Source organism: Triplophysa rosa, linkage group LG18 (assembly GCF_024868665.1).
Source record: "Triplophysa rosa linkage group LG18, Trosa_1v2, whole genome shotgun sequence".
NCBI lineage: Eukaryota > Metazoa > Chordata > Actinopteri > Cypriniformes > Nemacheilidae > Triplophysa > Triplophysa rosa.
The window spans coordinates 19,873,158-19,895,036 of NC_079907.1; the positions used below are offsets into that span (position 1 = coordinate 19,873,158).

Here is a 21,879-nt window from a genome sequence, read left to right on the forward strand (position 1 = left end):
TTAAAACTTTTTTATATTATATATAGATTACTTCCGTATTACGCAATCACGTTGGAAATGTTACGCGAGATGTAGATGTCAAAAGATTTAAACATCCCTGATATGCACACGAACTGACCATTTTAAACAATAGTCTTGCACAAAGACATATAACGTGTCATTCAACATCCAAGAACTTTTGAATTCACAGTATGCACTTATTGTAAAAATGGCATTAAAAATCTAAGGCCCCAACAGTCCATGCAACATTTTTCCTCACGGTATCTCTCTGGGTCACTGACAGAACTCTTATCAGCGCTCTCATTACTCATTACCTGTTTGTAGATCTCTGGAACTGCTGTACAATCTATCAGCCGCTAAACAGCCAATAACACGGCCGTTCTCTCTGTTTATCTTCCTGTGGTGTGGCAGGCAACAGCTATTAGCCTCATTTCCCTTAATACCACAAACCAGAGCAGTAAATTCCACCCTTAACCAGACATCCATTTGTGAAAACAGCTGATTCTTCCCTCAGATGACATGTATGGTGGGATTTAGTAACAAATATTTGATTTATTTTATTATATTTTTACAAAGAATTGTCTAACAAAATGCGAGAAATTGTGGGGCTCGGGACAAAATCATAAGGTTTGGTCCTCGACCCACAGGTTTCCAGGCTCGAGCAGTATTCTATAGTTGCATTTCATGGGCTTTTCTCTAAACTTCCTGTAACTCAATTAGGTCATAGGGTTGATCCCAACTGAGCAAACAAACTGGTAAAACGTAATGCATCACTTGAATGAACTGTTGCCAAGTTGTGTTGGATAAAAGCATCTGCCAGATGTGCAATAGTGACAGCTTTGTTGCAGCTCAGTCTTTTCTATACCAGTAATACAGAAGATATACCCGGGTGACTTTCAGAAACGTGACAGCATTGAAGACGTGCAAATTTAATTTAAAGCAGGACAAAACTGATGGTGCAAACTGTCATTGGGTCAAGCTAAATCTTAAAACATTGAACAAATGCAATTTGATCAGTTTTTTAGGCTGAGAGAGTTTTTTGGCCTGTTAAAACACTACTATTCAACAATTATTTAATTAGTTGTTTGCTTGCAGCTACTTTGAAAGGTTTAACTAGTTTTACAATAAACTGCCATGAATAACCACTTAACTACAGTATAACCTGCTTCAAGAGCCCAGTGGCATCTGCTGGGGCAGAAGAGAGACGTTCTGCACGTCCTCCCTACGGCTGCTGCTATTACAACAGACATAATTAAAGTCATTTAACAGATGTGTCTTTAAAATATACTGCTGAGTGGGACGACAGTGTCAACATCTGAGGGCGAATGCAAACAGCAGTAAAAACACAAGCTCAGCTTAATTAAAGAGACCAGTCTCTCATTCCAAGCGCAGGTCAGACGGACATGTAAATATGCCATGGGAATTTTTTGGAACTGCACGTTTGTCAGGTATTGGCCACAGTCACACATACAGCCAGGACACTTATAAGCTGCTGTGGATGATGCCAGGTGCTAAAGGCATGAAAAGTGAATATAAGTAGAGAGAGAGAGAGAGAGAGAGAGAGAGAGAGAGAGAGAGAGAGAGAGAGAGAGAGAGAGAGAGAGAGAGTACACACAACTTTATAAAACCTTCATGTTTTGGCTTGCTTTATTGAATCATTTTTATTGGATGGAAAAAGTATAGTGGCCAAATTTTCCTCTGAATCAAGTTACAAGATCCAGATGTTCAGATTATTATATTATATTAATATTCATGTTGCACAGAACTTTATGGGTGCGGCGGCCAGTTAGGACAAAAACCCTGATTATCATGAAAAAGATGTCGCATGGTGCATCACATCTAGTACAGTCTAGGACGTGTGTGATCCAAAAACTGTGAAAAGTGAAAAGACTAAATGCTGAAATGCAACAACGTCGTGTCAAAACAGCTTCACATAAAAACTTAATGACAAAGTACAAAGTTCCAACTATAAAACTTGAGCCAAAACCCAATTCATATTCAAATTTGGTCAATAAAACGCACAATGCTGCACTATCCTGCCAACACTAAACACTGTGTTATGGAAAGAGCGGTCTAATACAGCAGTCATTCAATTATTCAAATGATTGTGGTTTGAAGAAACCAAAGGCTGAGTTTCACATAACCAAAGTTAGGTTTTAAAAATGTAAACGCTTTCTGTGCTGGTCTTCTCGCTCTCCATCGCTCGGTTTTCATCCATAAGGAATGAATGAGGCGGTGGGGAAGGCCCCAAAGGGCCAATAAAGCCCTAATGTCTTTAAGCATCAGTGCGAGACCCCGAACAGTGGCTTCAGTGTCCCGACCAGACAGCGCTGGAACGGACCTTAACACAACAAGCAGTGCTTTTTACGAGAGCTCCAGTAAAACGTCCGTCTTAGCTCAGAGACGCACAGTAGATCTGAGGTTCACGGCACCTCCTACTAAATCATCTGTCAATGAAACCTCAAGCTGTTTCGTGCCTATAGCGTACGCTGACTTGAGCTTTGTGTCCTTACGAGCGAGACAGTTTCTTGGCCCATAAAATCTCCTCCTAATGATTACAATTGAGGGCGCAATTGAGCGTTGGCCATTTTCCATTTGTTAAATAGACTGGCACCATTAAATGACCACACATTACCACAATTAGAGGAAGAGTTCACCCAAAAATGAGAATTCTTTCATCTTTTACTCATCCTGGTGTCATGTCAAACCTGTATGAGTTTCTTTCTATTCAAGAACGCAAAAGAAGATATTTTCAAGAATGTTGATAACCAAACAACACTGAACCCCATTGACTTCCATCGTATGAACAGAAAACCATTTCTCAAAATATCGTCTTTTGTGTTCCACAGAAGAAAGAGTCACAAACAGGTTTTTGAATAAATAAAAAAATCTGATTTTAGGCCATTGCACATCGAGTCCGAAATTTGTGTCCGAAATAGGGCTGAAACCCCCACGGACCGTTATTACTAACACACAGCCCGCTAAACTCTATTCATGTTACAGGGCTCTCAAGTCTCACGCATTCACCGCGAGACACACGCATTTTAGTCTGTTCACACGCATGTCTCATGCTGATAAATAAGTGATCGCTTATTGAAATGGTGAACTGCTATTTTACTTGGTTTTAGTCTATTTTGCGAGTGAAACTTGTTTTCCGGCTGCATTGAGTCCATAAAACTACATGCGGACATGTGGACGCCGAATCCTGTTATTTACACATCATCTGTCTGTTCTGAGTGAATGAACTGCACAGTTTAACGTGCTACACGCGTGATGCTCACGAATTTGTCTGCGTCTGCGCTGAATGAGGACATGAACTTAGGCCCTGTCCCAAATGGCGCACTTCATGTGGACTTGCAGTCTCGTGGACTTAAATTGCGCGTTCTCGCCAAGTCTACGAGTCCGTAGGGTGTCCCATTTGCCTTTCTAGCGCTCATAAGTCTGCTCGCGAGCGCCTCCTTTGTACCCTCGACACGGTCTTCGGCGAAGCCCGCATTGACGCAGACTCCACTGAAGTCCCCTACCCAGGAATCCTTGCGAGCGCCCAATCACAGAACGGATGGGAGGAGTGTCGTGGATGTCAGACATATACGTAAACATATCTCTTTGTTGATTTTTAAGACATTTTATAAGTTTATTAATATAACTGAAAAAAATGGTCTTGTTTTTGGATTGTGATACTGGTTCTTTGGAAATAGATAATATTCTTAAAATTCTTATTCTACTTGGAAAATACCATATACATAAAGCAAAAATTTTGTCAATTGTACCAAATGTAGATTGTTTGCCACAGATATAAAGAATTTGTTGATTCTTTAGTATTATTACGCAACAATAGCAAAGCTGTTAAGACATCTCGGCTACTGGATAAAATTCTTAATGTTTCAGATGTATAACTGATGTGTTTTTTTGTTTTGGTTATTTGCATTGTGCAATTTTGTACTATTACATATTGTAATTTACCCTATTGATAAATAAATAAATAAATAAATAAATATACGTCAACATGACGGATACATTTTTAAATGTATGTTTTGATAAAATTCAATTTTTTTAATTAGTTACTTATTCGTATTATTGCTTATTTATTTTCTATTAAGCCAGCTATTCAAGAATAAAAACTTTGAATGCAGTGCATTTTCTTACTTAAGGTAATAAGCCATGTTTTGTTGTAGATTTATATCTAGTTGTCTCTGGACTCTGTAAAGCTGAACAACACAGCTTCTGTATTATAGAGAAATATTAAATAACAACATATATGCATATTAAGAAGTGTATACAGAAGAATAGTGTATACAAATAAATACATATACATAAGCAGTTGCATTTACGTCATGACAAATTAATGCATTACAAACATAAGTATCTATTGTATAATGCTCGGGTGGTATATCAACATATGAACTACAGAACAATAAAAACCGGCAGCTCCAGTCCCAAATAACAACAGTGGGACAACAAGTGGTCGACTTCACGAGGTGCTGCGCAGACTGATCAGCGAATGACAACAAAGTACCGCGAGAGTGATTAGAAAGCACCGCTTGCTCTTTCCCGTGTGATGACCTCAAGTCTGTCCCAAAATGCACTCCCATGTACCCTTGTGGACTCGTGCCTAGTTCCCTATAGGTCTGCACTTCCTGACGTCACCAAGTGTGGACTCAGAGGAGGTCCACAAGACCGGAGTGTGTCATTTGGGACAGGGCCTTAATCTCCAGAGTTGCTCTCTGAGAGTTTATTTCAGAACATTTTACTGAGTGAAGCTAACGCCCTAAAAAATAAGCGTCTTCCGACCTGCCAAAATAAAAGTCAGATTAACTCGGTATTTTATGTGGACAAATATATTACTATTTAATATTAAAAAAAAGAAACTAAAACTAATTTAGATAAACTAAATTCATCATGCATAAGCTGAAGTTAGTTGTTTACCTTTGAAATTATTCTTTCTATTTTTATTAATGTTTCATATTTATACATTTGTATTAGGCCTATATTGCATTTTGAATGTAATATGGCAATGGAATGTAGTAAATGGGTTTAGTTTCCACAAATATGAATTTATGCAATTTCAGCAATAAATATGTAAATTTTTCTAAAAAGGAAACAAATTAGTTGTGCATTTTAAGAGACCCGTCTTATTTTCTCTTGTATATTTAGACTTGCTCTTTAATAAAGAAAACGTACTTATTATCCGAATACCCGATTAATCGATGGAAAATCAGTAGAATACTCGATTACTAAAATAATCGATAGCTGCAGCCCTAGTCCGAAATTTCCGCACGTTAAAAAAATAAATACGACCTCACGTTGTGTCAATCACATTTACACACCGCCTCCGATATTTCGTCTGTCAAAAAAAAATTCAAACTGGGTTTGATTTTCTGCGTTTTTCGCATCCGTAGCATGCATTTTGAGAGGCGTTTTGACAATTCAGAGACACCGTACAAACGAGCGCCAAATACGAAAAAACGCATACGAAATATTCAGACTGTATGTGAAAAGATCTTTACTCTACATTTACTATAAACCCTGCATTGCATCGCTGTTCATTTTTGCTCCTAAAAATAAACTGATTGCGTTTTCCTCATCCATCCCATTTATTCCCATAATATAAAAATCTGAATAAAAGGCATTTGCAAAATTACCCAAAAAAAGGAGAAATGACAGATTTCATGGTACAGTTGATGTCATTAAAGAGACACACTGCAGTGAAACTGATTAACATGTTACATAATGTACAGACACCACTGAAGAATATGAACATAATATTGACAGATAATAAAGATAATAATATTGTTCCACAATAAACAGCAATTTCCTGTCCTCCCATCAAAACAAACCAGTTTTACCTTAATAAAACCATATAGTTTGTGGATTTAATCAAAACTCATGTCAATAAGAAATCCATTGGTCATTTTAAATGAAACATTCCCGTTTCAATTTGTAAAAAAACGAGACATCAATAAAGTGGCACATTCACAAAGTAAATGTTTGGGTTTTCTGGGATTTCTGGGGTATGGGATTGCTTGGGTTGTTTTTAGCACAATTAACCCCTCAGCGTTCCACCGTACCCCCCATGGTACAAATACAATTATAAAAGTGATTTTAGGAACGCTAAGGGATTAATAACTGGTCCACATTCTAGTCGCTCTATGTGAATCATTCCTTTCCAGCGAATTTTAAGTTTCATCCATTAGAAAAGTAACGGCACATCTTTCCTCAAAAAGACATTATATGTGGCATAAACAGTGTTACACAAAGTTTCATGTGTATTATAAGCATTACTAACAGTAATACAGCAAGCACCTTTGAGCACAATTACATGTAAATGAAATCAGCCTGATTCAGCAAAATAATTTCAAAACATGAGCTAAGACACACACATTCAGTGCAAGAACTGTAGCACATTCATAGAGCTTTAACCTAACACCTAAATAACATTGGGTTCATAAAGGAAGCATTCATACTGTGTCGCGTGTTAGTGTGAAGAGAAAGTGACCTTACCTCTGTAAACCTGACCCCTGGATAGACGAGAAGAGCTCTGGAAACATGCAGCTGGATGGCCAGAAGTGCTCTGCTGTAGCCTCCGGCCTCATGTGTACACCTCATACCCAGGTGGCACGTTTGCCCACAAACGCTCTGCCAGGCTCTTTCAGAGATGTGACCGGTCCTCACAATGGCCCTGGTGCCTGTGCACACGGTCTTCTTGATTTTCTGATTGTTCTTCAGGTATCTCCTGACTAGAACGGTGGAGCGTTCCTTTCTGTTACGCACAAACTCGCTGTCGGATACGGCACCTTCACCGTCACTACAGTCCTGGCTTGCGGACAACCTGAAAGGCACAGATCTCTTCAAGCATCTGTCCAGCATGCATTTGGGTTTGGTTTTCCTGTTCAGCCTTTCCAGACTGGAGAAGCCATTTTTGCGGCACAGTTCGCACTTAAGGTCCGTCCTGTCGTGCATCTTGATGTCACCATTGTTGCCACAGCCTCGGGTGCAGTGGGAGCCTTGTGGCGAGGAGACTGGCAAGCTGCTTCTCCTGAGGTCCATCGCACAAGGCTGCAGCCTCTCCTCGGAGTACTGGCCCATGTCACGTTCCAGTTGGCACAAAGCACCATCTGAGCCGCTCAATGTCGGCTTTCCTCCAGCGAGGCAAGTCACGTCGGATGAAAAACCGTCGGCTTTCCTCTGTTGGCTCACCTTTCCCCAGCAACTAGAAAAGCTGTTCTCTGGCCGTTCTTCTTTGCTTTCCACTGGATCGCAAAACCCACACATCTGGAAAACACATAATCCCTCTGCCCCCCGATTTACAGCACTGCAGTGGCAGCTTGTGGACCTGTAATTCTCCTCCAGGCAATCCAAACTTTTAGACCTAGTGTCCAAAGACTTCCATGTTCGGCGATCTGTGCCTGGAGATTTATCCTGGTTGCCCTCCAAAGGACTAAATGGGAAACGGAGCCGTGTCCGAGGGGATTTTCCGTCCAGCAAGCCAAAGTTGACAGATATGAGATGACTTTTGTTTGCAGATTTTGAACTTTCTTTACAAAGACCTTTCACTCCGAGCACAGCGGCAGCACCCTCAGAAGCCATGGAGCTCACAAGGCCAACGTGTGCTTGTCTCTCGACACGAACCCTCATATCACCAAGAACCCTGATCGCTTAACTTACACCAAGCCTTTTCGGTAGGAAAGTTTTCCAACACCAGAGATGGATGAGAATATATCAGTGGGTCTGACAGAAGGGACGCCTGTGTCTTCTCAATACTCGCTCCTCCCCAGTGTAACCTCTTCTCCGAAGACCTCAAGGGCTCAGAGCGCTAGAGGAGACGGCAAGAAACAAGAAAAACAAACGTCAATATACAAACTCTCATACCATAAGTGACCTGAAACGTTTCCTCAATTGAGAAATATGACAGTACAAGAGGAAGAGTAAACACTGTGTAACTCAACAAACTGGTTTTACTTGGCCTGGGTAAGGCTAGGAGTTTCTCAGTCCTTATCAGAGCCAAGCCGTCTCGTGAGGAAAGCTGTGGACAGGACGCACATTCTGACAACATGAAATGAAAACTCACATCCACACAGAAAGTCTCTCCCTCTCAGGAAATCGCACAGCTGGACAAAATCTCACCACAGTCTGTAGCCCCCCATTCCCTGTAAATATGCGGGGGTCTCAGGAGGAATGTAAAGTCTCGCTCGGAGGGAAATGGCCCAAATGAGATGGGGGGGCATTGCCTGCATTGACTCCGGCTCTATTCAGTCAGTCAGTCTTTAAATATGGCTCAGTTCTCACACCCACACAGTCAACAATAAATCACTGCATTAGCACAGCGAGGAGGATTGCTTTCATAACTCAACACTTGAGTGTTTGAAGAGACTGGGTAAAGAGGTCACTACTGCAGAGTAAAAGACTATTTTATATCAAATGAAAAGTCAAAAAGTAGTTTTGAATGGTACGTACCACCAGTAAAAAATTAAAGTGTTTTTATAACATGATCCCTTTTAACATCTCAATAAGTTCTTTAATACATCAATGAGATTAAATAGAGAGCAAATGGAAAGTTTTGCTTGATGCATGTCTACAGTATTTCAGATATTTCTCACAAATGTCTCTTGTCATTAGAGTTTCAGAAGAGATGTCAACAATGTGTCAAACTGAGCTCAGATTTGTAAAGTCTAGGGATGTAACGATTCACTCAGCTCACGATGCGATGCGAGTCACGATTCTGATCTCACGATGCGATTTATTCACGATTTATTTTTACAAAATGAGTTGAAACAAATTAGAAATGAACAACTTCCCTTGCATTATTTCTTAAATGCTTCACGTTTCTTTATATAATAAAATAATGTTTTATTTCAAATAACAAAACTAAACTGCAATTTTATCACAAATTAATAATAGAAAAAGTCTCTTTAATATAAACAAACTAATACTGTCTGAGCTTTTCTTGGATTTTTTTGCATTTAAGAAATATCAGCATGTCCACGTTTAGATTTGCAGTGAAAATAGCGGCCACGTTTCTCATCAAATTTACCCAAATCCAGATTATGTTCCCGCTACAATCTGCATTTCAAATCTCATTTTTTTCTCCCAAATAATTTTTTGAGAAACATCCCAAACTAAATTGATACTCGAATGAAACTGAGAACAATGTTGTTCAAAAAATTTAATCTGGATCAGAATTATCTGGATTTGGAAGTCCCATGTTTTGCTATCCAGGATCAGATAATCCATTTTACTTTTGTGGCAGTTTTTCAAGGCAAAACTGGGTTGGATCACCCTGATCCAGATACACACTTTCTCAGATAACCAAATCTGGATTACTAGTACTCTACGGAAGCCCTGGGAAGCCCAAGGGACATGGTGATGGAAAAAATATGAGATGGGAAACAAGAAATATATATACAGGTATATATATATATATATATATATATATATCAATGCTTTTGTTTACTCAGAAAAAATTGCATTGTGTTCACCCAATAGACTTTGCGTTTACCCACAAAGAATTACTTTTGACTGATTCATCGCTAATATTTACAAACAGTGATAAAAACATTTAAAATTTAAATTGCCATTATTTTATGCTGCCAAAATCTGATTTTCTTTACTGTCGGCTATTGAAAAGCTTAATAGGAAGCCCAATGTATATTTCTAATTTTTATTTAACATTAACACAATAAAAATATAATGTCTGTGTGTATATTACATGATATAAATGTTGTATTTTTGTCCAGTTTTAAAGTTTTATTACATTTACTGTTCCTGAAATGCACCCTTCTGCTGGGATCATTATAATCCTGTTTTTTTTATCAAAGATATCCCGATTTTACTAAAAAGTTTTGAACAACACAAACTGACAATTTGATCCAGATCAAAACCTATTTTGTGATCTAATCAAATTCTCAATCCATTTTTTGCTTTTGAACAACCTATTTTTAAGATTTGATCCAATCCGATAGCCAAAATCCAATCAGATTACTTTTGAACAACCGGCCCCTGAGCTATGAAAGTGCAACTTCTGGGGAATTACATTTTACTATAAAACTTGAACAGCACATATGGCAATAGTTTAACTTGGCAAGCAAAACTAATAATTAGCTTTAAGGGCCTGTAAAAAAATTGCTGTAGTTGCCAGTAACTTACTGTAAATTTATATTTATATAATTTATTTGCAACAGTTTGTTCAAAGATAAATGAACATTAAACATTAACAAGAGTCTTTAACTACTGTATACTGAAAAAAACACATAAAATAACCTTTTCTGTTTTTTTCTAATTTTTGGTTCCCAGAATGCTTTGCATGAGGATGTTATTTTACAGTTTTATTTCTGTTAAAATAAAGTCTTGTTAATGTTTAATGTTCATTTATCTTTGAACAAACTGTTGCCAGTAAATTACATAAATGTAAATCTACAGTAAGTTACTAGCAAACTGCTGCCAGTAACACTGTAATTTCTACAGAAATGTTTTACAGTGTACCTGCCAAAAGGAGTATTGTCAAGCTGTTTAACTATGGTTAAAGTCTCATAAGCTGCTGAACGAATGGTTAGAGAGTCGGACTCGTGACAAGAAGGTTGCCGGTTCGATTCCCAGGGCGGGTAATGACTGAGGTGCCCTTGAGCAAGGACACCTCACTTGCTCCCCTAGCGCTGCAGTGATAGCTGCCCACTGCTCCGGGTGTACGTGTGTTCACCACTTGCTGTGTGTGTATTCACTACTCTCTGGATGGGTTAAATGCAGAGGTCACATTTCGGATATGGGTCACCATATCTGACTAATAGGTCACTTTCACTTTCACACTTTCACTAATGAACATGACTCATGTGACATCACAATCAGAAACCTCCATCATCATTTATTACAGTTGACTTAACTGCCAGCAGTTTAAAACTGGTGTTTCACGTTTTCTCAATCTTACATCTGTCCTTAACCAAACACACTTATATCTGAAGTGAAAATTATGAGTTCTACGGCTTTTGAAAATTAAACATTTAACACCACTTAACACCACAATGATGCTCACTTTACCAGACACTTTTGATACTTCGGTAAGTTCTAAAAACGCTTGGTTTGTTTATATTACTTTAGCAAAGGCTGAAGCCAAACTATTATTCCTGCAATTCCTGATCAGATCAACCCTCCACAAGGGAGGTCACGTGCAACGGACTAAAGTTCAGATTATATTGGCCTGCAGTGGGTGTTACTCGTCTGAAAAACTTAACAAGGTCCAGTTATCTAAACTACGAACTGGAGCAGCGGAGAGGCCATCGTGCCGGAGCGGTGGGTGGGAGTGGGTGTCTGATGAGGCATGAGGCTATTGTAACGTTTGGAAATTACGGGAATTCCCACCTCCCCCAAATCCACCTCCGCACCCCCCCCACTCCCTTCTTTTCTGAAGGCCGAACAAAATAACCATCTGTAGATGATTTAGTCTGACCACCGGCTACTGGAGCGACGCGTTGTTCAGCTCTGCAACAGTCTATGTGCGAGTAAACTATCATGATGATAACCACAGGTTAATTTGAGACCACAAACTAATTGATCAAATAAGTAAATAATAAGCATTTCGATTGCAACTGGGTAAATTCTGTGACAATGTGTTCCTGTTCTAAGAGACCACAGTGCAAGAACACTGTAAAAATAGTAAAAGAGGTATAGGCATGTAACAATATTATCAATTTCATGGTATGGCAATAGCATAATTGTCTCAATATTATCGTGGTCACATGACTGTATGAAACGATAGGTCTTCCGGGCCTTTAACATAGAGAATGTTAAACAATATAATAGATATTACCTCTGTCCAGGTCCAGCTGGTTCAGTTTTTTTATTTTATAAGAGAGAGTTTGAAGTCATTTGACCTTTCTCATACTATACCTCATACCTCAAAGCAACAATTATGATTAGAGGATAAAGAAAAGAGGACAGGATATGACATGGCTAATTTGTACATCATTGCAATGTTCAATAATCGTTTATTAAATGCTTATGGCACTTTTTTGAGGTCTTTATTTGTCTTTTTAAATATCATGAATCATGAGAAATATTGTGCCGCAAGCATTACACCGAGATATTATAGCACCGTGAGATTTTTATATCGTTACCTCCCATGTATTTATGTTAATCAATTTTTTTTAGCTCAAGGAAAGAATTTGTCCAAGCGTTAAGTCTAAGTTCATATTCAAAATCCTTTGACACATTGTGGGTGTTTACGATTAGTCACACAGACCTGAGGTGTGTCCACTCGTGTCCAGTTTCACAACTCAGAAAACTCAGAATCAGCCTCAGGCAATTCACATTGAAAGCAAATAACACACAACAATGTTTGTCCTGTCATACCATCAGTCATGATGTCATACCGGCGAAGCTGGTCAAGGGTCTATGAGTTTAAGGCTGTTTGAAGCAAAGCAACAGACCCCATCTGATATCACAGTACAATTCACTCCAGCTCTTTCTCAGTCAAGTTTCTGATAAAAAAAATAACAGTGCGCCATGTCAACTGAAACAGACCGTTTTCCACCCATTCAGATTTTCCAGTCTGAACGAAAGCGGTTTGAAAGAGAGTTCAGGTAACAGAATCCAGATGATGGTCAGGTCAGTCACTCATAACACACACTACAGCAACGTCAGATTTCCATTAGTGATGATGATTTCATTCAGACTTGGGGGAGCCTGTCCAGAGAAAGGGGTCTTAAGGGATAGAAAAGGGGCAGAATGTCTTCTGGTAGGGTAAAGTTTTAGGCTTTGGCTTTAGTTAACAACTCTCTAAATGAACCCATATGTGTATGATGTCACACACAGGTTTAAAAACAACACTGCTGGTCTGACATGGAAACAAACTTACACACGTAAATAAACAAAAACATACACCAAAACAAACATGCATGCACACAAACATACATGAGAACAAATATTTAAAAAAAAACCTGCGGTCTGACTGACAACCATAACTTAAACCTAAGTACCACCACAGCATTACAATTTTTTGTTTTGGACACGATAAGGGGGAAACACAAGTTTCACGGTTATGATGATTTGTATACATGCACCATGGCAGTAACGCGTAGCACGCCGAAGTACAATGTAATTATAACAAGGTATAAAAATACCCTAAATAAAACAACTTAGTACAGTGAATACACGTCAGAGTCGCTACAACAACTTGACATCGTTCACGACCTCACACTCTCTGCGAACCAACACAGACTTTGCTTTGAAACCCAAACGCGGCGGATATTTAGTGCATTAAAATGAACGCGAAGTTAAAGAGGAAAACGCAAACACGTAGCAACGATTGAAACGCAACTTACCGCTGCAGAGAGTCAAATCAGAAAACCGCGTGACAGTGCAACCTCACTCATCCTGCTGTGTGATAATTCCTCGCGCTTTCATCTCCCCTCAGACAAACTCGCGCCAACACTGTGAACAATGTAGCGCTGAAGTGCACGGACGCGGGAACGCGCGCGTCAGTGTCAGGACACACAGCTGATCTACAGTCGATCTTCTGTATGGAGCGCGCAGCACACCTCATGCTGTAAAAGACACGTGGTTTACATGTCTTCAGATGTCACAACCTCATGCCTTTGGTATAGTGATGTAACATTGTTTTTGTCACAATTAGCCACGATAATGCTGCGCGTTATACCGTTTAAATAATATTACACACAATGTGGTAACCATTAAAGTGTGTATTACAACAAATATCATTGCTAAACTAACCTTAAGAAAATTATCCATGGTTTTACCACAATAAAGCAACAACATTGTTATAGTTAACCCATGGTAACCACAAAGTAATGGTTTTGCTAAAGTAACTATTAGTTTAACTGTGGTATTTGGAGTAAAACTGTGGCTATACAAATGGAAATCAATATGCTGGCAATGTGACAATGGTAAATTTTGTGGTTACTATGACTACTAAACTACTTACCTCTGCTGCAGGACATGCTGATCTCATCAGGCAGGTTTGACTACATGTAAAGGATACAGCATTTCCCCAGGCTCAGCTGAAAATATACCATAGTTTCCTGTTGACACAAATGTCCAAATACTTTTCTGGATTAAACTGAGATTTCTTAATGGATTTTGGATTTTAATGGAATGTGTGCATGCTGTTGGTCTGCAGGTGTGTCCAGCTTCACCCTCTCCTCTGCTCCAGAACCTCAGGGAATTACTTGGGCTCTTATAGACACATGCCAGTGGATATTCACTGTTTGTAGTCCTGGAAGAAAGGCAGCGACTTTTCCAATTCTCTCTCCACGGGGAGAAAGCTCTTATGCCATCCAGAAAGAATGTGCAAATCTTCCACTCCCCGTCAATATGTCTCATGTTATATTACAGCAGTGGAACTCCTGCTTTCCATTGGCAAGTCATGTACAAAACTACAAGCGAGTCTTTGTATTTTGAAGTCAGTAAATTCAAGCGAATTATTACACATGAAAGCAGTTTTTCATGTGTGTTTGGATTTCATGCGAGTATTTTTGCTCAGTCCTTCATATTGCATAATACTGTTTTGTCGCATAACTGGGAAAACATTATTAGTGCATGATTTTTCTACATTTACATATTTTTCTAACCATGTAAAAATGCACATGCGTCATGTTTTCTTGTCAAATATGTCTTTAGTCAGTTTATCAACCAACAATATTAGACTAACTTTCTAACCAGGTTTAGAAATGGTTTCCATTACTTTATATATTACTACTTTGAAATATAATGTGAAGGTTTACATAAACATAACATGCTCTCCTCCTGGTCTGTGTTAAAGTACTGCCCTCTACTGGATTATCATCATAAATCACATACTAAACCACAAACCCAACAAAATGATACCTGTTTTTTATCAAACAACCATCAATTTCAGGCACATTTGTGTTGCAGAAATGCTTTTGATTTACAATAAATTTAGAGTGCATTTACTTTTTTATGTTACCACATACACATTTTTGCTCCTGTAGTCTTTTCTATTAGGAGAAAATAACAATTATATAATAAATATGTCATATTAATATAAACATAAGGTGCCAGCACATGAGAAAAATATTTTTAGTCTTAACAGCTTTGAAATCGGACAGTATGAATATGATGGTTGATTTATAATCATAAGGACAATACGGAATTTAAGTAGATTTAAAACAATGTGCAAAACATTCATTCACCTTATTCTGTCATTTTTACATTATTAGATAAAGGCAAGGCAATTTATTTATAAAGCACCATTAAAAACAACAGTTAGTCGACCAATGTGCTTTACAGTTTTTAAACAGAGAGGAAAAACAAGAAAATAAATAAAAAAGAAAAATATTTCAAGGAATTAAAGGAATTTAAAAAAAGTTTAATCTGTGTTCTCATAGCTCTCCTGGTCATAAAGTTGTCAGGTTCTTGAGTTCATGTTTCAGAGAATTCAAACACAGACAATGTATTTCTCAAGCAGCTTTTGGGTAAAATATTCTAACGAGTTATTTACAAAACGTATTCCTTTTCCAGTCACTTGTAACTAAAACAACATTTGAAGACTTAAGATGCAAAAGCCTCAAAGTGCAGTTTTCAATTTTATTCTATAATTAGCATTTTTATCAGGCTCCTATGTTTAGGTTCAGTGATTTCACTTTAATGGCAATAAATACATCCTCTTTGCCAATAAAGTGAAAAAACTTTTAAGATAAACATCGGAGGTCCTTATTTGCAAGTACACAACGCTATGTTTGGAGTACCACCAAGATCAACACACAAACTTGAGCAGGAGTGAAATTCAAAATGCTTTTTTTAATAAATAAGTTATGTTTGTGGATTAAAGTGAAAAGGGATCTTGTGCAAAGGAAATAAATGAATCCTGACTGATGTATTTTCTCATGACAACATTTGGATATTGGTTTTTGCCTTTCACTAAAATATGTAATTAGAAAAACAGTATTTTCAGAATCTGGAAATATTTAAAGGTCCAGTGTATGAAATTTAGCAGCATCTAGTGGTGAGGTTATGAATAGCAACCAACGGCCCAGAGTTATTATAGTTTTGATTTTATTTTATTAATATTTTAAATGAGTTTTTATATTTTTAGTTTTTGTGTTTAAAGTTTTAGCAATTTTGGTATATGCTTTTGTCATTTCATAATTTATTGGTTTATTTTTAATGTTGCTATATAAGATCAATTAATTTTTATTTTTGCTTTTGTTTATTATAATAAATTTACTGCTTTTAACGAGGCTGAAACAACATTTAAATTTTTCCCTGAGTTAAGTTTTTCCAATAATTTTTAGGTCAATATTTGATTTGATTTCAATGAACAGGAACATTTTCAAAGTTTTAATTTTAGTAAACTAAAATAACCTTGCAACAGCCCACTCCACTCCACCCCTCCCTTTCGAAGCACTACTGTGGCTGACACAGCCTTAAGATGTCGTTAGGTTTTTCCTACTTTGCCGAATGAGATAACGTATTTACGAAACGCGCTCTGTAGAGCAGTTCGTCCGTTTAGCTACAGTAGAAACAACATGGTGAATTCCATGTAAGGGCACCCATGGTGTATGTAGATACATTATAGTAATAAAGTAATAAAAACATAACGCTTCATTATGTAAGATCTTTATACACCTCTGATTACATAGTTATAGAAATTATATTGCATTTCTGTCAATAGATCCTCCTAAAAACTACACACTGGACCTTTAAGTTCGATACTGTTAAAAAGATTCACAAAAGGATACCTTTGAATTTTTTTATTCAGTATTTTTGGGTCAAAAATAATTTAATTTGACTGACTTCACTATTATTCTGAAATGTAAAAACAGCCACTGTTTTTTTCTGAATATATATATTACATTAGTGATGCATTAAGAAACATGTGGTGAGTCATATTTTACTTTCCAAGCAGTGCAAGATCATTCTGTAACAGTCAAAACAGCTCAATGTTTTCAGAAGATAAACGTGAACCAGCTGCCACAGAGTATTTATTGAATTACATGTTTAATTATGTTGTCTACAGCACTTCACTGAACATACAGTACAGAAAATGCATAACGAATGTGATATATATGGGACAGTGCTAAAAATACAGTACCTACAATCAAAGCAAAGAGAGAAAAAGAGCGAAACCCTCAAGAATGCAACTCTAATCCGTCTTTAACAGATTTAAATCACATGACATTGCAGGTGGAAGAAATGTAAAGTTTGTAGCTCTTAAAATGAAAAAGACTTTCATTTATTTCAACTAAGGTTCAAATGAAAGTTTAACAGGTGAAGTGTATAACAGGCATTATTCAAACTGTGTGACAATAATCACAATAAATAATCATGTTACACAGATTTGTGATCAGATGAATGGATTAAGGCAGCATTTTCGTTACTATACTGCTCCAGCATCAGTACAGCATTCTGCGTAAGTGACATATACAATGACACAATGTTAAGTGCTCCGAGTTTAGTTTACACAAACAAGTGCAAATATAACATATTAAATAAATGCAAAGGAAAAACAATGAGATTCAGTTCAATAACCAGTCAGTAAATCACAGCAGTTTAGTTACTAAACTGCACAAGAACAGTCATGTGGTCTTGTTATAAATCTCACTATGGTCGGACATTCATGTCTCATAAATAAATAAATAAATTAGAGCAAATATTTGCACAGTAAAATGTGCGCGTGCGTCTAAGGTACACGAGGGCACAGTTCATAGATGAACTGATATTGATGCATATCATGTGTCAAGAATAATATATTCCTCTGACTCAAATTAACTTGTAACTTTGATTTGAGCAGGTATATATTGCTTTTAAAGGTATTTGTACGAATAAATCATACATGTGTCCTATGGCGTGACAGCAAAATTTTGAAATCAAACATCATTTTATATTATTCATATTTATCATATAAAATAGCATAAGAGAGATTTATCTTCCTTATGTTTTTTTCCAAATTTTTGTCGTCACACCATAGTAGCCTACACATTTGCATATTAGTCTGTCAACTACCCAAAAAAGGTGTATATGAGTTACAGTGCACTGTCAAAGACAAAGTGCAAAGATGTTTGTATCAAGAAATTCTCTTACATTTTACACACTCTTCAAACTCCTGGCCAGCAGTTTTCTTTATAATATATTCTGTACTTAAAAAATCTTATTGTAGTAAAAGACTCGTCGCCTGAAAATAGATTTGTACAGTTTCTGAATAACAGCCCTCATTTAAAGAAAGAATATCTACTTTGAGAAACTACAAAAACATATATATATGCAGTAAATGATGAAAGTATAAAGAGCTTCTTTGGGATAGAATGCAGCAGGTATCCGTAACAAACATCTGTGACCATCAGCGCTGTCGTCTGGTGCTGGTAAACCACTTCCTCACGGCCACACCGCTAGTGCTAACGGTCACGCACAAGGCCCCGCCCAGACTCCACCAGGTGGGTTTGCGATTGAGAAACAGGAACTGGAGGATGAAGGCCAGCACCACATCCATCGTCCTCATCAGCGCCACTGGGCCCGCTTTCTCGATCTGCAGGGCTTTGGTGAGGAACGTCTGGCCGGCAATGCCGAGCACCCCGATGGCCATGAGTGTCCACCTGTCCCAGCCGCACTCCGGCATCCTCCAGTCATCCAAGATGAACAGAACGACCACGCACTCGATGAGTCCCACGACAGCGTAATACCACACGGAGAGGTAGTAATGAACACTTTTCCCCATTTTTCTGAGAATCACCATGGTGCAGGCCGCGCCGACGGCCCCCGCGAGCGCAGCGACCGTGCCTTTGATGTGATTGGTGTATTCTCCTTCGATCCCGGACACCCTGGCACCGAAGAGGAAGGGAGGTCTCGCTATCAGTATGACGCCGGTGAGAGTAAACACGGTAAATACGACGTCCCATATCGTGCACCTTTCTTTGAGGAATATCCAGGCCAGCAAGGCCGTGAAGACGGGATTGCTGAACATTATAACCGTGGCGTCGGCTAGCGGCATCTGCAGAACTGCATAATACAACAAGATCATGGCGTTGGATCCGAGGAAGCCTCTGAGGAACAGGTAGATTCGCATGTCTCTTGGACCGATAAAGCCAATTCTGAAAAAGAAAGGTTTCGGGCGGTTATCTGTGTATTGTGCTTCTAATATTTCAAAGGCTTTGATCAGACGTGCAGAAAAAATAGGATAATCCTAACCACATATGACTTGGTTTCTTCTGTGGAACGCAAAAGAAGATATTCGGAGAAATGTTTCAATGGTTACAATGGAAGTCAAGGGGGCCAGTGTTGTTCGGTTATTAACGTTCTTTCAAATATCTTCTTTTGTGTTCTGCAGAAGAAAGAATGTCATAGAGGTCAAACGCGAATTATTCCTCATACAAATCAGATGTTAAAAGCGAATTAGGATTGGGTGCAGTGTGAACAAAGCCAAACTGAACTGGATCCAGTTACAGATTCATACTTGTAATAAATCATAGCTGGCATGACAAACAGCATCTGGAAGAAGCATCGGATGGCACTGATCTGGATGGCATGCATGTCATCGATCTTCTTCACGAGAAGAGCGGCAACGGAGAAAAAGACGGATGCTAACAAACTGTACAGGAGGCCGAGGCCTGGACACGCTGCCTTCTCTGTGGAGGAATACAAGAAAACACCATCAATAACAGCTTTACATCCGTTTTCGACAATGACACATTGGCTATGAGAGCATCGTAAGGACACAGGTTCGACAGACAGAGGCTTCGCACGTGACGGCATGAGATATCTGAAGCAGCGTGTGATTTGGCTTTGTGGGGAGTGACCCGAATGTTGATCTTAGAGTGGAATGATATGGAAAAGAACAGCATGAGTTTCAACACATTGAAATGATATCACATGTGACGTCAATGATCATGTAACCAAAGGAACACAACTTCACTACCTGTGGCTGAGCTGTGAACATGCTCTATCAGGCCACGAGTCTGTGTGAAACATCCTCTGAGCTCGACTCAATCATTCCTGGAACATAACACACGACCAACAATACCGGTCTGAGTTACATAAACAAGACAACAAAACAAAAAAAAACACTCTTTCCTGGTGTGATTCACACTACGGTTTCCCACAAAGCCTGATCACAATGAACCTTATCTGCTCCTCCTGAACGAAAATATTTTTCGTTGTTTCCGTCTGTGAAAGATAAGGTGACATACTTTAAGCAATAACCTCTCAGTCTCTCAATGCCATAAACCAGTAACAAAAACCGTGTTTCAAAGTAACTCCGTGTTCTTTATTGAATATGCCATGAAAATACATTTCTTTTTACATTTGGCAGACACTTTTATACAAACTGAACTACAGTGCATTCGACCATTATGTTGTTTTTATCAGTATTGTGTTCCCAATGACTTTTGTTTGACTAATTCAGTGCTCCACTGGTGGAGCTACAGCCTCTATGAAAATTAAACATGATTTTAAAAACATGATTTCTATAGTTAAACCACAGTAACAACAAATTTCACCACAATTTAGCAATACAATTAAAACTGGTTATACAAAGGTAATTGGTCATTCAGTATCTTACTTTCACCAACTGATACCATCACTGTAATATCACTATTAATAAAAGGCCTAATCTAGTAATAAAATGGTTAACTTTTTATTAGTTATCACAGTCTTTTTAAACCATAAAACAAAGAGAGAGAGCGAGAGAGGGGTTATTTCACTGTTTGAAAGAAATGCTATATTTTTGTGTAATATGTTTTGTAAGTGGAAACCAACTTTAATGTTTTGTAAGGGCCTTGATACAGTGTTACTGTTCTCGTCATTAGTAACCATGTACCCAGTAACAAATAATAATTACTACAATTATTAATTGTAAAATCCTAAGAAATTAATGATATAGTCAAACGGGTTAAATATTTGATTTTTATGACAGGCCCATAAGTTTTCATTGTGGCTAGCATGACACTTTGGCGGAAACGATGGTTACCATGGAAACTTCTGTAAGAAAGGTACAGATGTACCGTGAAACTCGGCAGTTTACTAGTCACAGTCCCGCGAAAGAAACAAACTAACGTTAGTCGAGTCAGAGGATCTGTCGATAGTAGATATACGTGTAGAATGATATCCTGTGGTGGTTGAGATCGCTTTACCTTTCTGAGCCTCGTCCTGCTCACCGTCATCGTAGTCGTCATCATTATCATCGCTTCTCTTCCAGCAGCACACCAGCGCGCGGAGCCGGTGGAACCAGCCACCGATGCCGCCTGTGTCAGCATCCGCTACCTCGCCGATCCTCGCCACTTCTGGACGATTCTGTAACTCAATGTCCTCCCCGGCGTCAACACCGTTAACTTTATGACAGAGCACACTGACCTCGTCTGTGTCATTATTACTCAGCGAGTCATTGCGCTGTCTACATTCACCCATGCTCGAACAGAAGATCTGCTGGCATACCTTCAGCACACGCTTCAAATACCCCCGAGCAACAGGTTAAATCATTAACCTTGTACACACAGATGTCATTGCGTCTCTTTGCCGCTGGAGGGAGCAGCACGTGTTTGAAGAGCGGTGTTGTAGCGGACGACAAATGAAGTTTCGCTGCGTTTATTGTGTGCTGCTGGACGACAATGAAGTTTCACTGCGTTTATTCTAACGCGGTTAACGTTTATGAATGATGAATCAATTAAATATATGATATGTTCCTTTCCATCCATGACTGCGAGAGGATCACCACTCGAGTCATAACAAAACGTCTGAAAGGATAGGTAAATTTCACCAAATCTTTCGATTTCACCCCAAAAGTCAAATAAAACGCTGAATTTCTTATTAATTCTGCATGTATTTTCGTAAAAAAGGTCATGAGAATTGGTGATAAATCCGTCATGACATTGATCAATTCTGTTATATGTTTTTTTCTTTTGATTATGGGATGAAACATGAAGA

General features: G+C 38.4%; 2 protein-coding genes across 6 annotated transcripts in view; both read right to left on the bottom strand.

The window, feature by feature from the left end:
* plce1 (phospholipase C, epsilon 1) overlaps window positions 1-13,460 on the bottom strand; it is a 92,191-nt gene extending 78,731 nt beyond the window's left edge. For 3 of the 4 annotated variants that reach the window (XM_057358170.1, XM_057358169.1, XM_057358167.1), the window contains exons 1-2: window positions 13,311-13,459; window positions 6,502-7,813 (exon numbers count right to left, since the gene is read on the bottom strand). In XM_057358170.1, the coding sequence (XP_057214153.1) occupies window positions 6,502-7,635 (1,134 nt within the window). In that variant the 5' untranslated portion in view covers window positions 7,636-7,813; window positions 13,311-13,459. Of the gene's footprint in view, window positions 1-6,501; window positions 7,814-13,310 lie in introns of all 4 variants that reach the window. The other variant, XM_057358168.1, reaches the window with a different exon arrangement.
* Window positions 13,461-16,711: 3,251 nt separating this feature from the next.
* slc35g1 (solute carrier family 35 member G1) lies at window positions 16,712-21,759 on the bottom strand. 2 transcript variants are annotated; one of them, XM_057357971.1, is made up of 3 exons: window positions 21,090-21,759; window positions 19,415-19,586; window positions 16,712-19,052 (listed from the first exon to the last, which is right to left on the bottom strand). In XM_057357971.1, exons 1-3 carry the CDS (start codon window positions 21,361-21,363, stop codon window positions 18,305-18,307), a joined length of 1,194 nt encoding a protein of 397 aa, XP_057213954.1. In that variant the 5' UTR covers window positions 21,364-21,759; the 3' UTR covers window positions 16,712-18,304. The 2 variants fall into 2 exon arrangements, with proteins under 2 accessions (XP_057213954.1, XP_057213955.1); XM_057357972.1 differs by having other exon boundaries at window positions 19,415-19,953; window positions 21,090-21,199.
* Between the last annotated feature and the right edge of the window lie 120 nt (window positions 21,760-21,879).

What these genes read in the sequence shown, in the direction of transcription:
- slc35g1 (XM_057357971.1), bottom strand. Translation starts at nt 21,363, where the DNA reads ATGGGTGAATGTAGACAGCGCAATGACTCGCTGAGTAATAATGACACA. An exon ending in GCAGGACGAGGCTCAGAAAG is followed by an intron (nt 19,587 to 21,089) that starts GTAAAGCGATCT and finishes ATTCCTCCACAG; the next exon opens with AGAAGGCAGCGTGTCCAGGC. An exon ending in CCAGCTATGATTTATTACAA is followed by an intron (nt 19,053 to 19,414) that starts GTATGAATCTGT and finishes TTTCTTTTTCAG; the next exon opens with AATTGGCTTTATCGGTCCAA.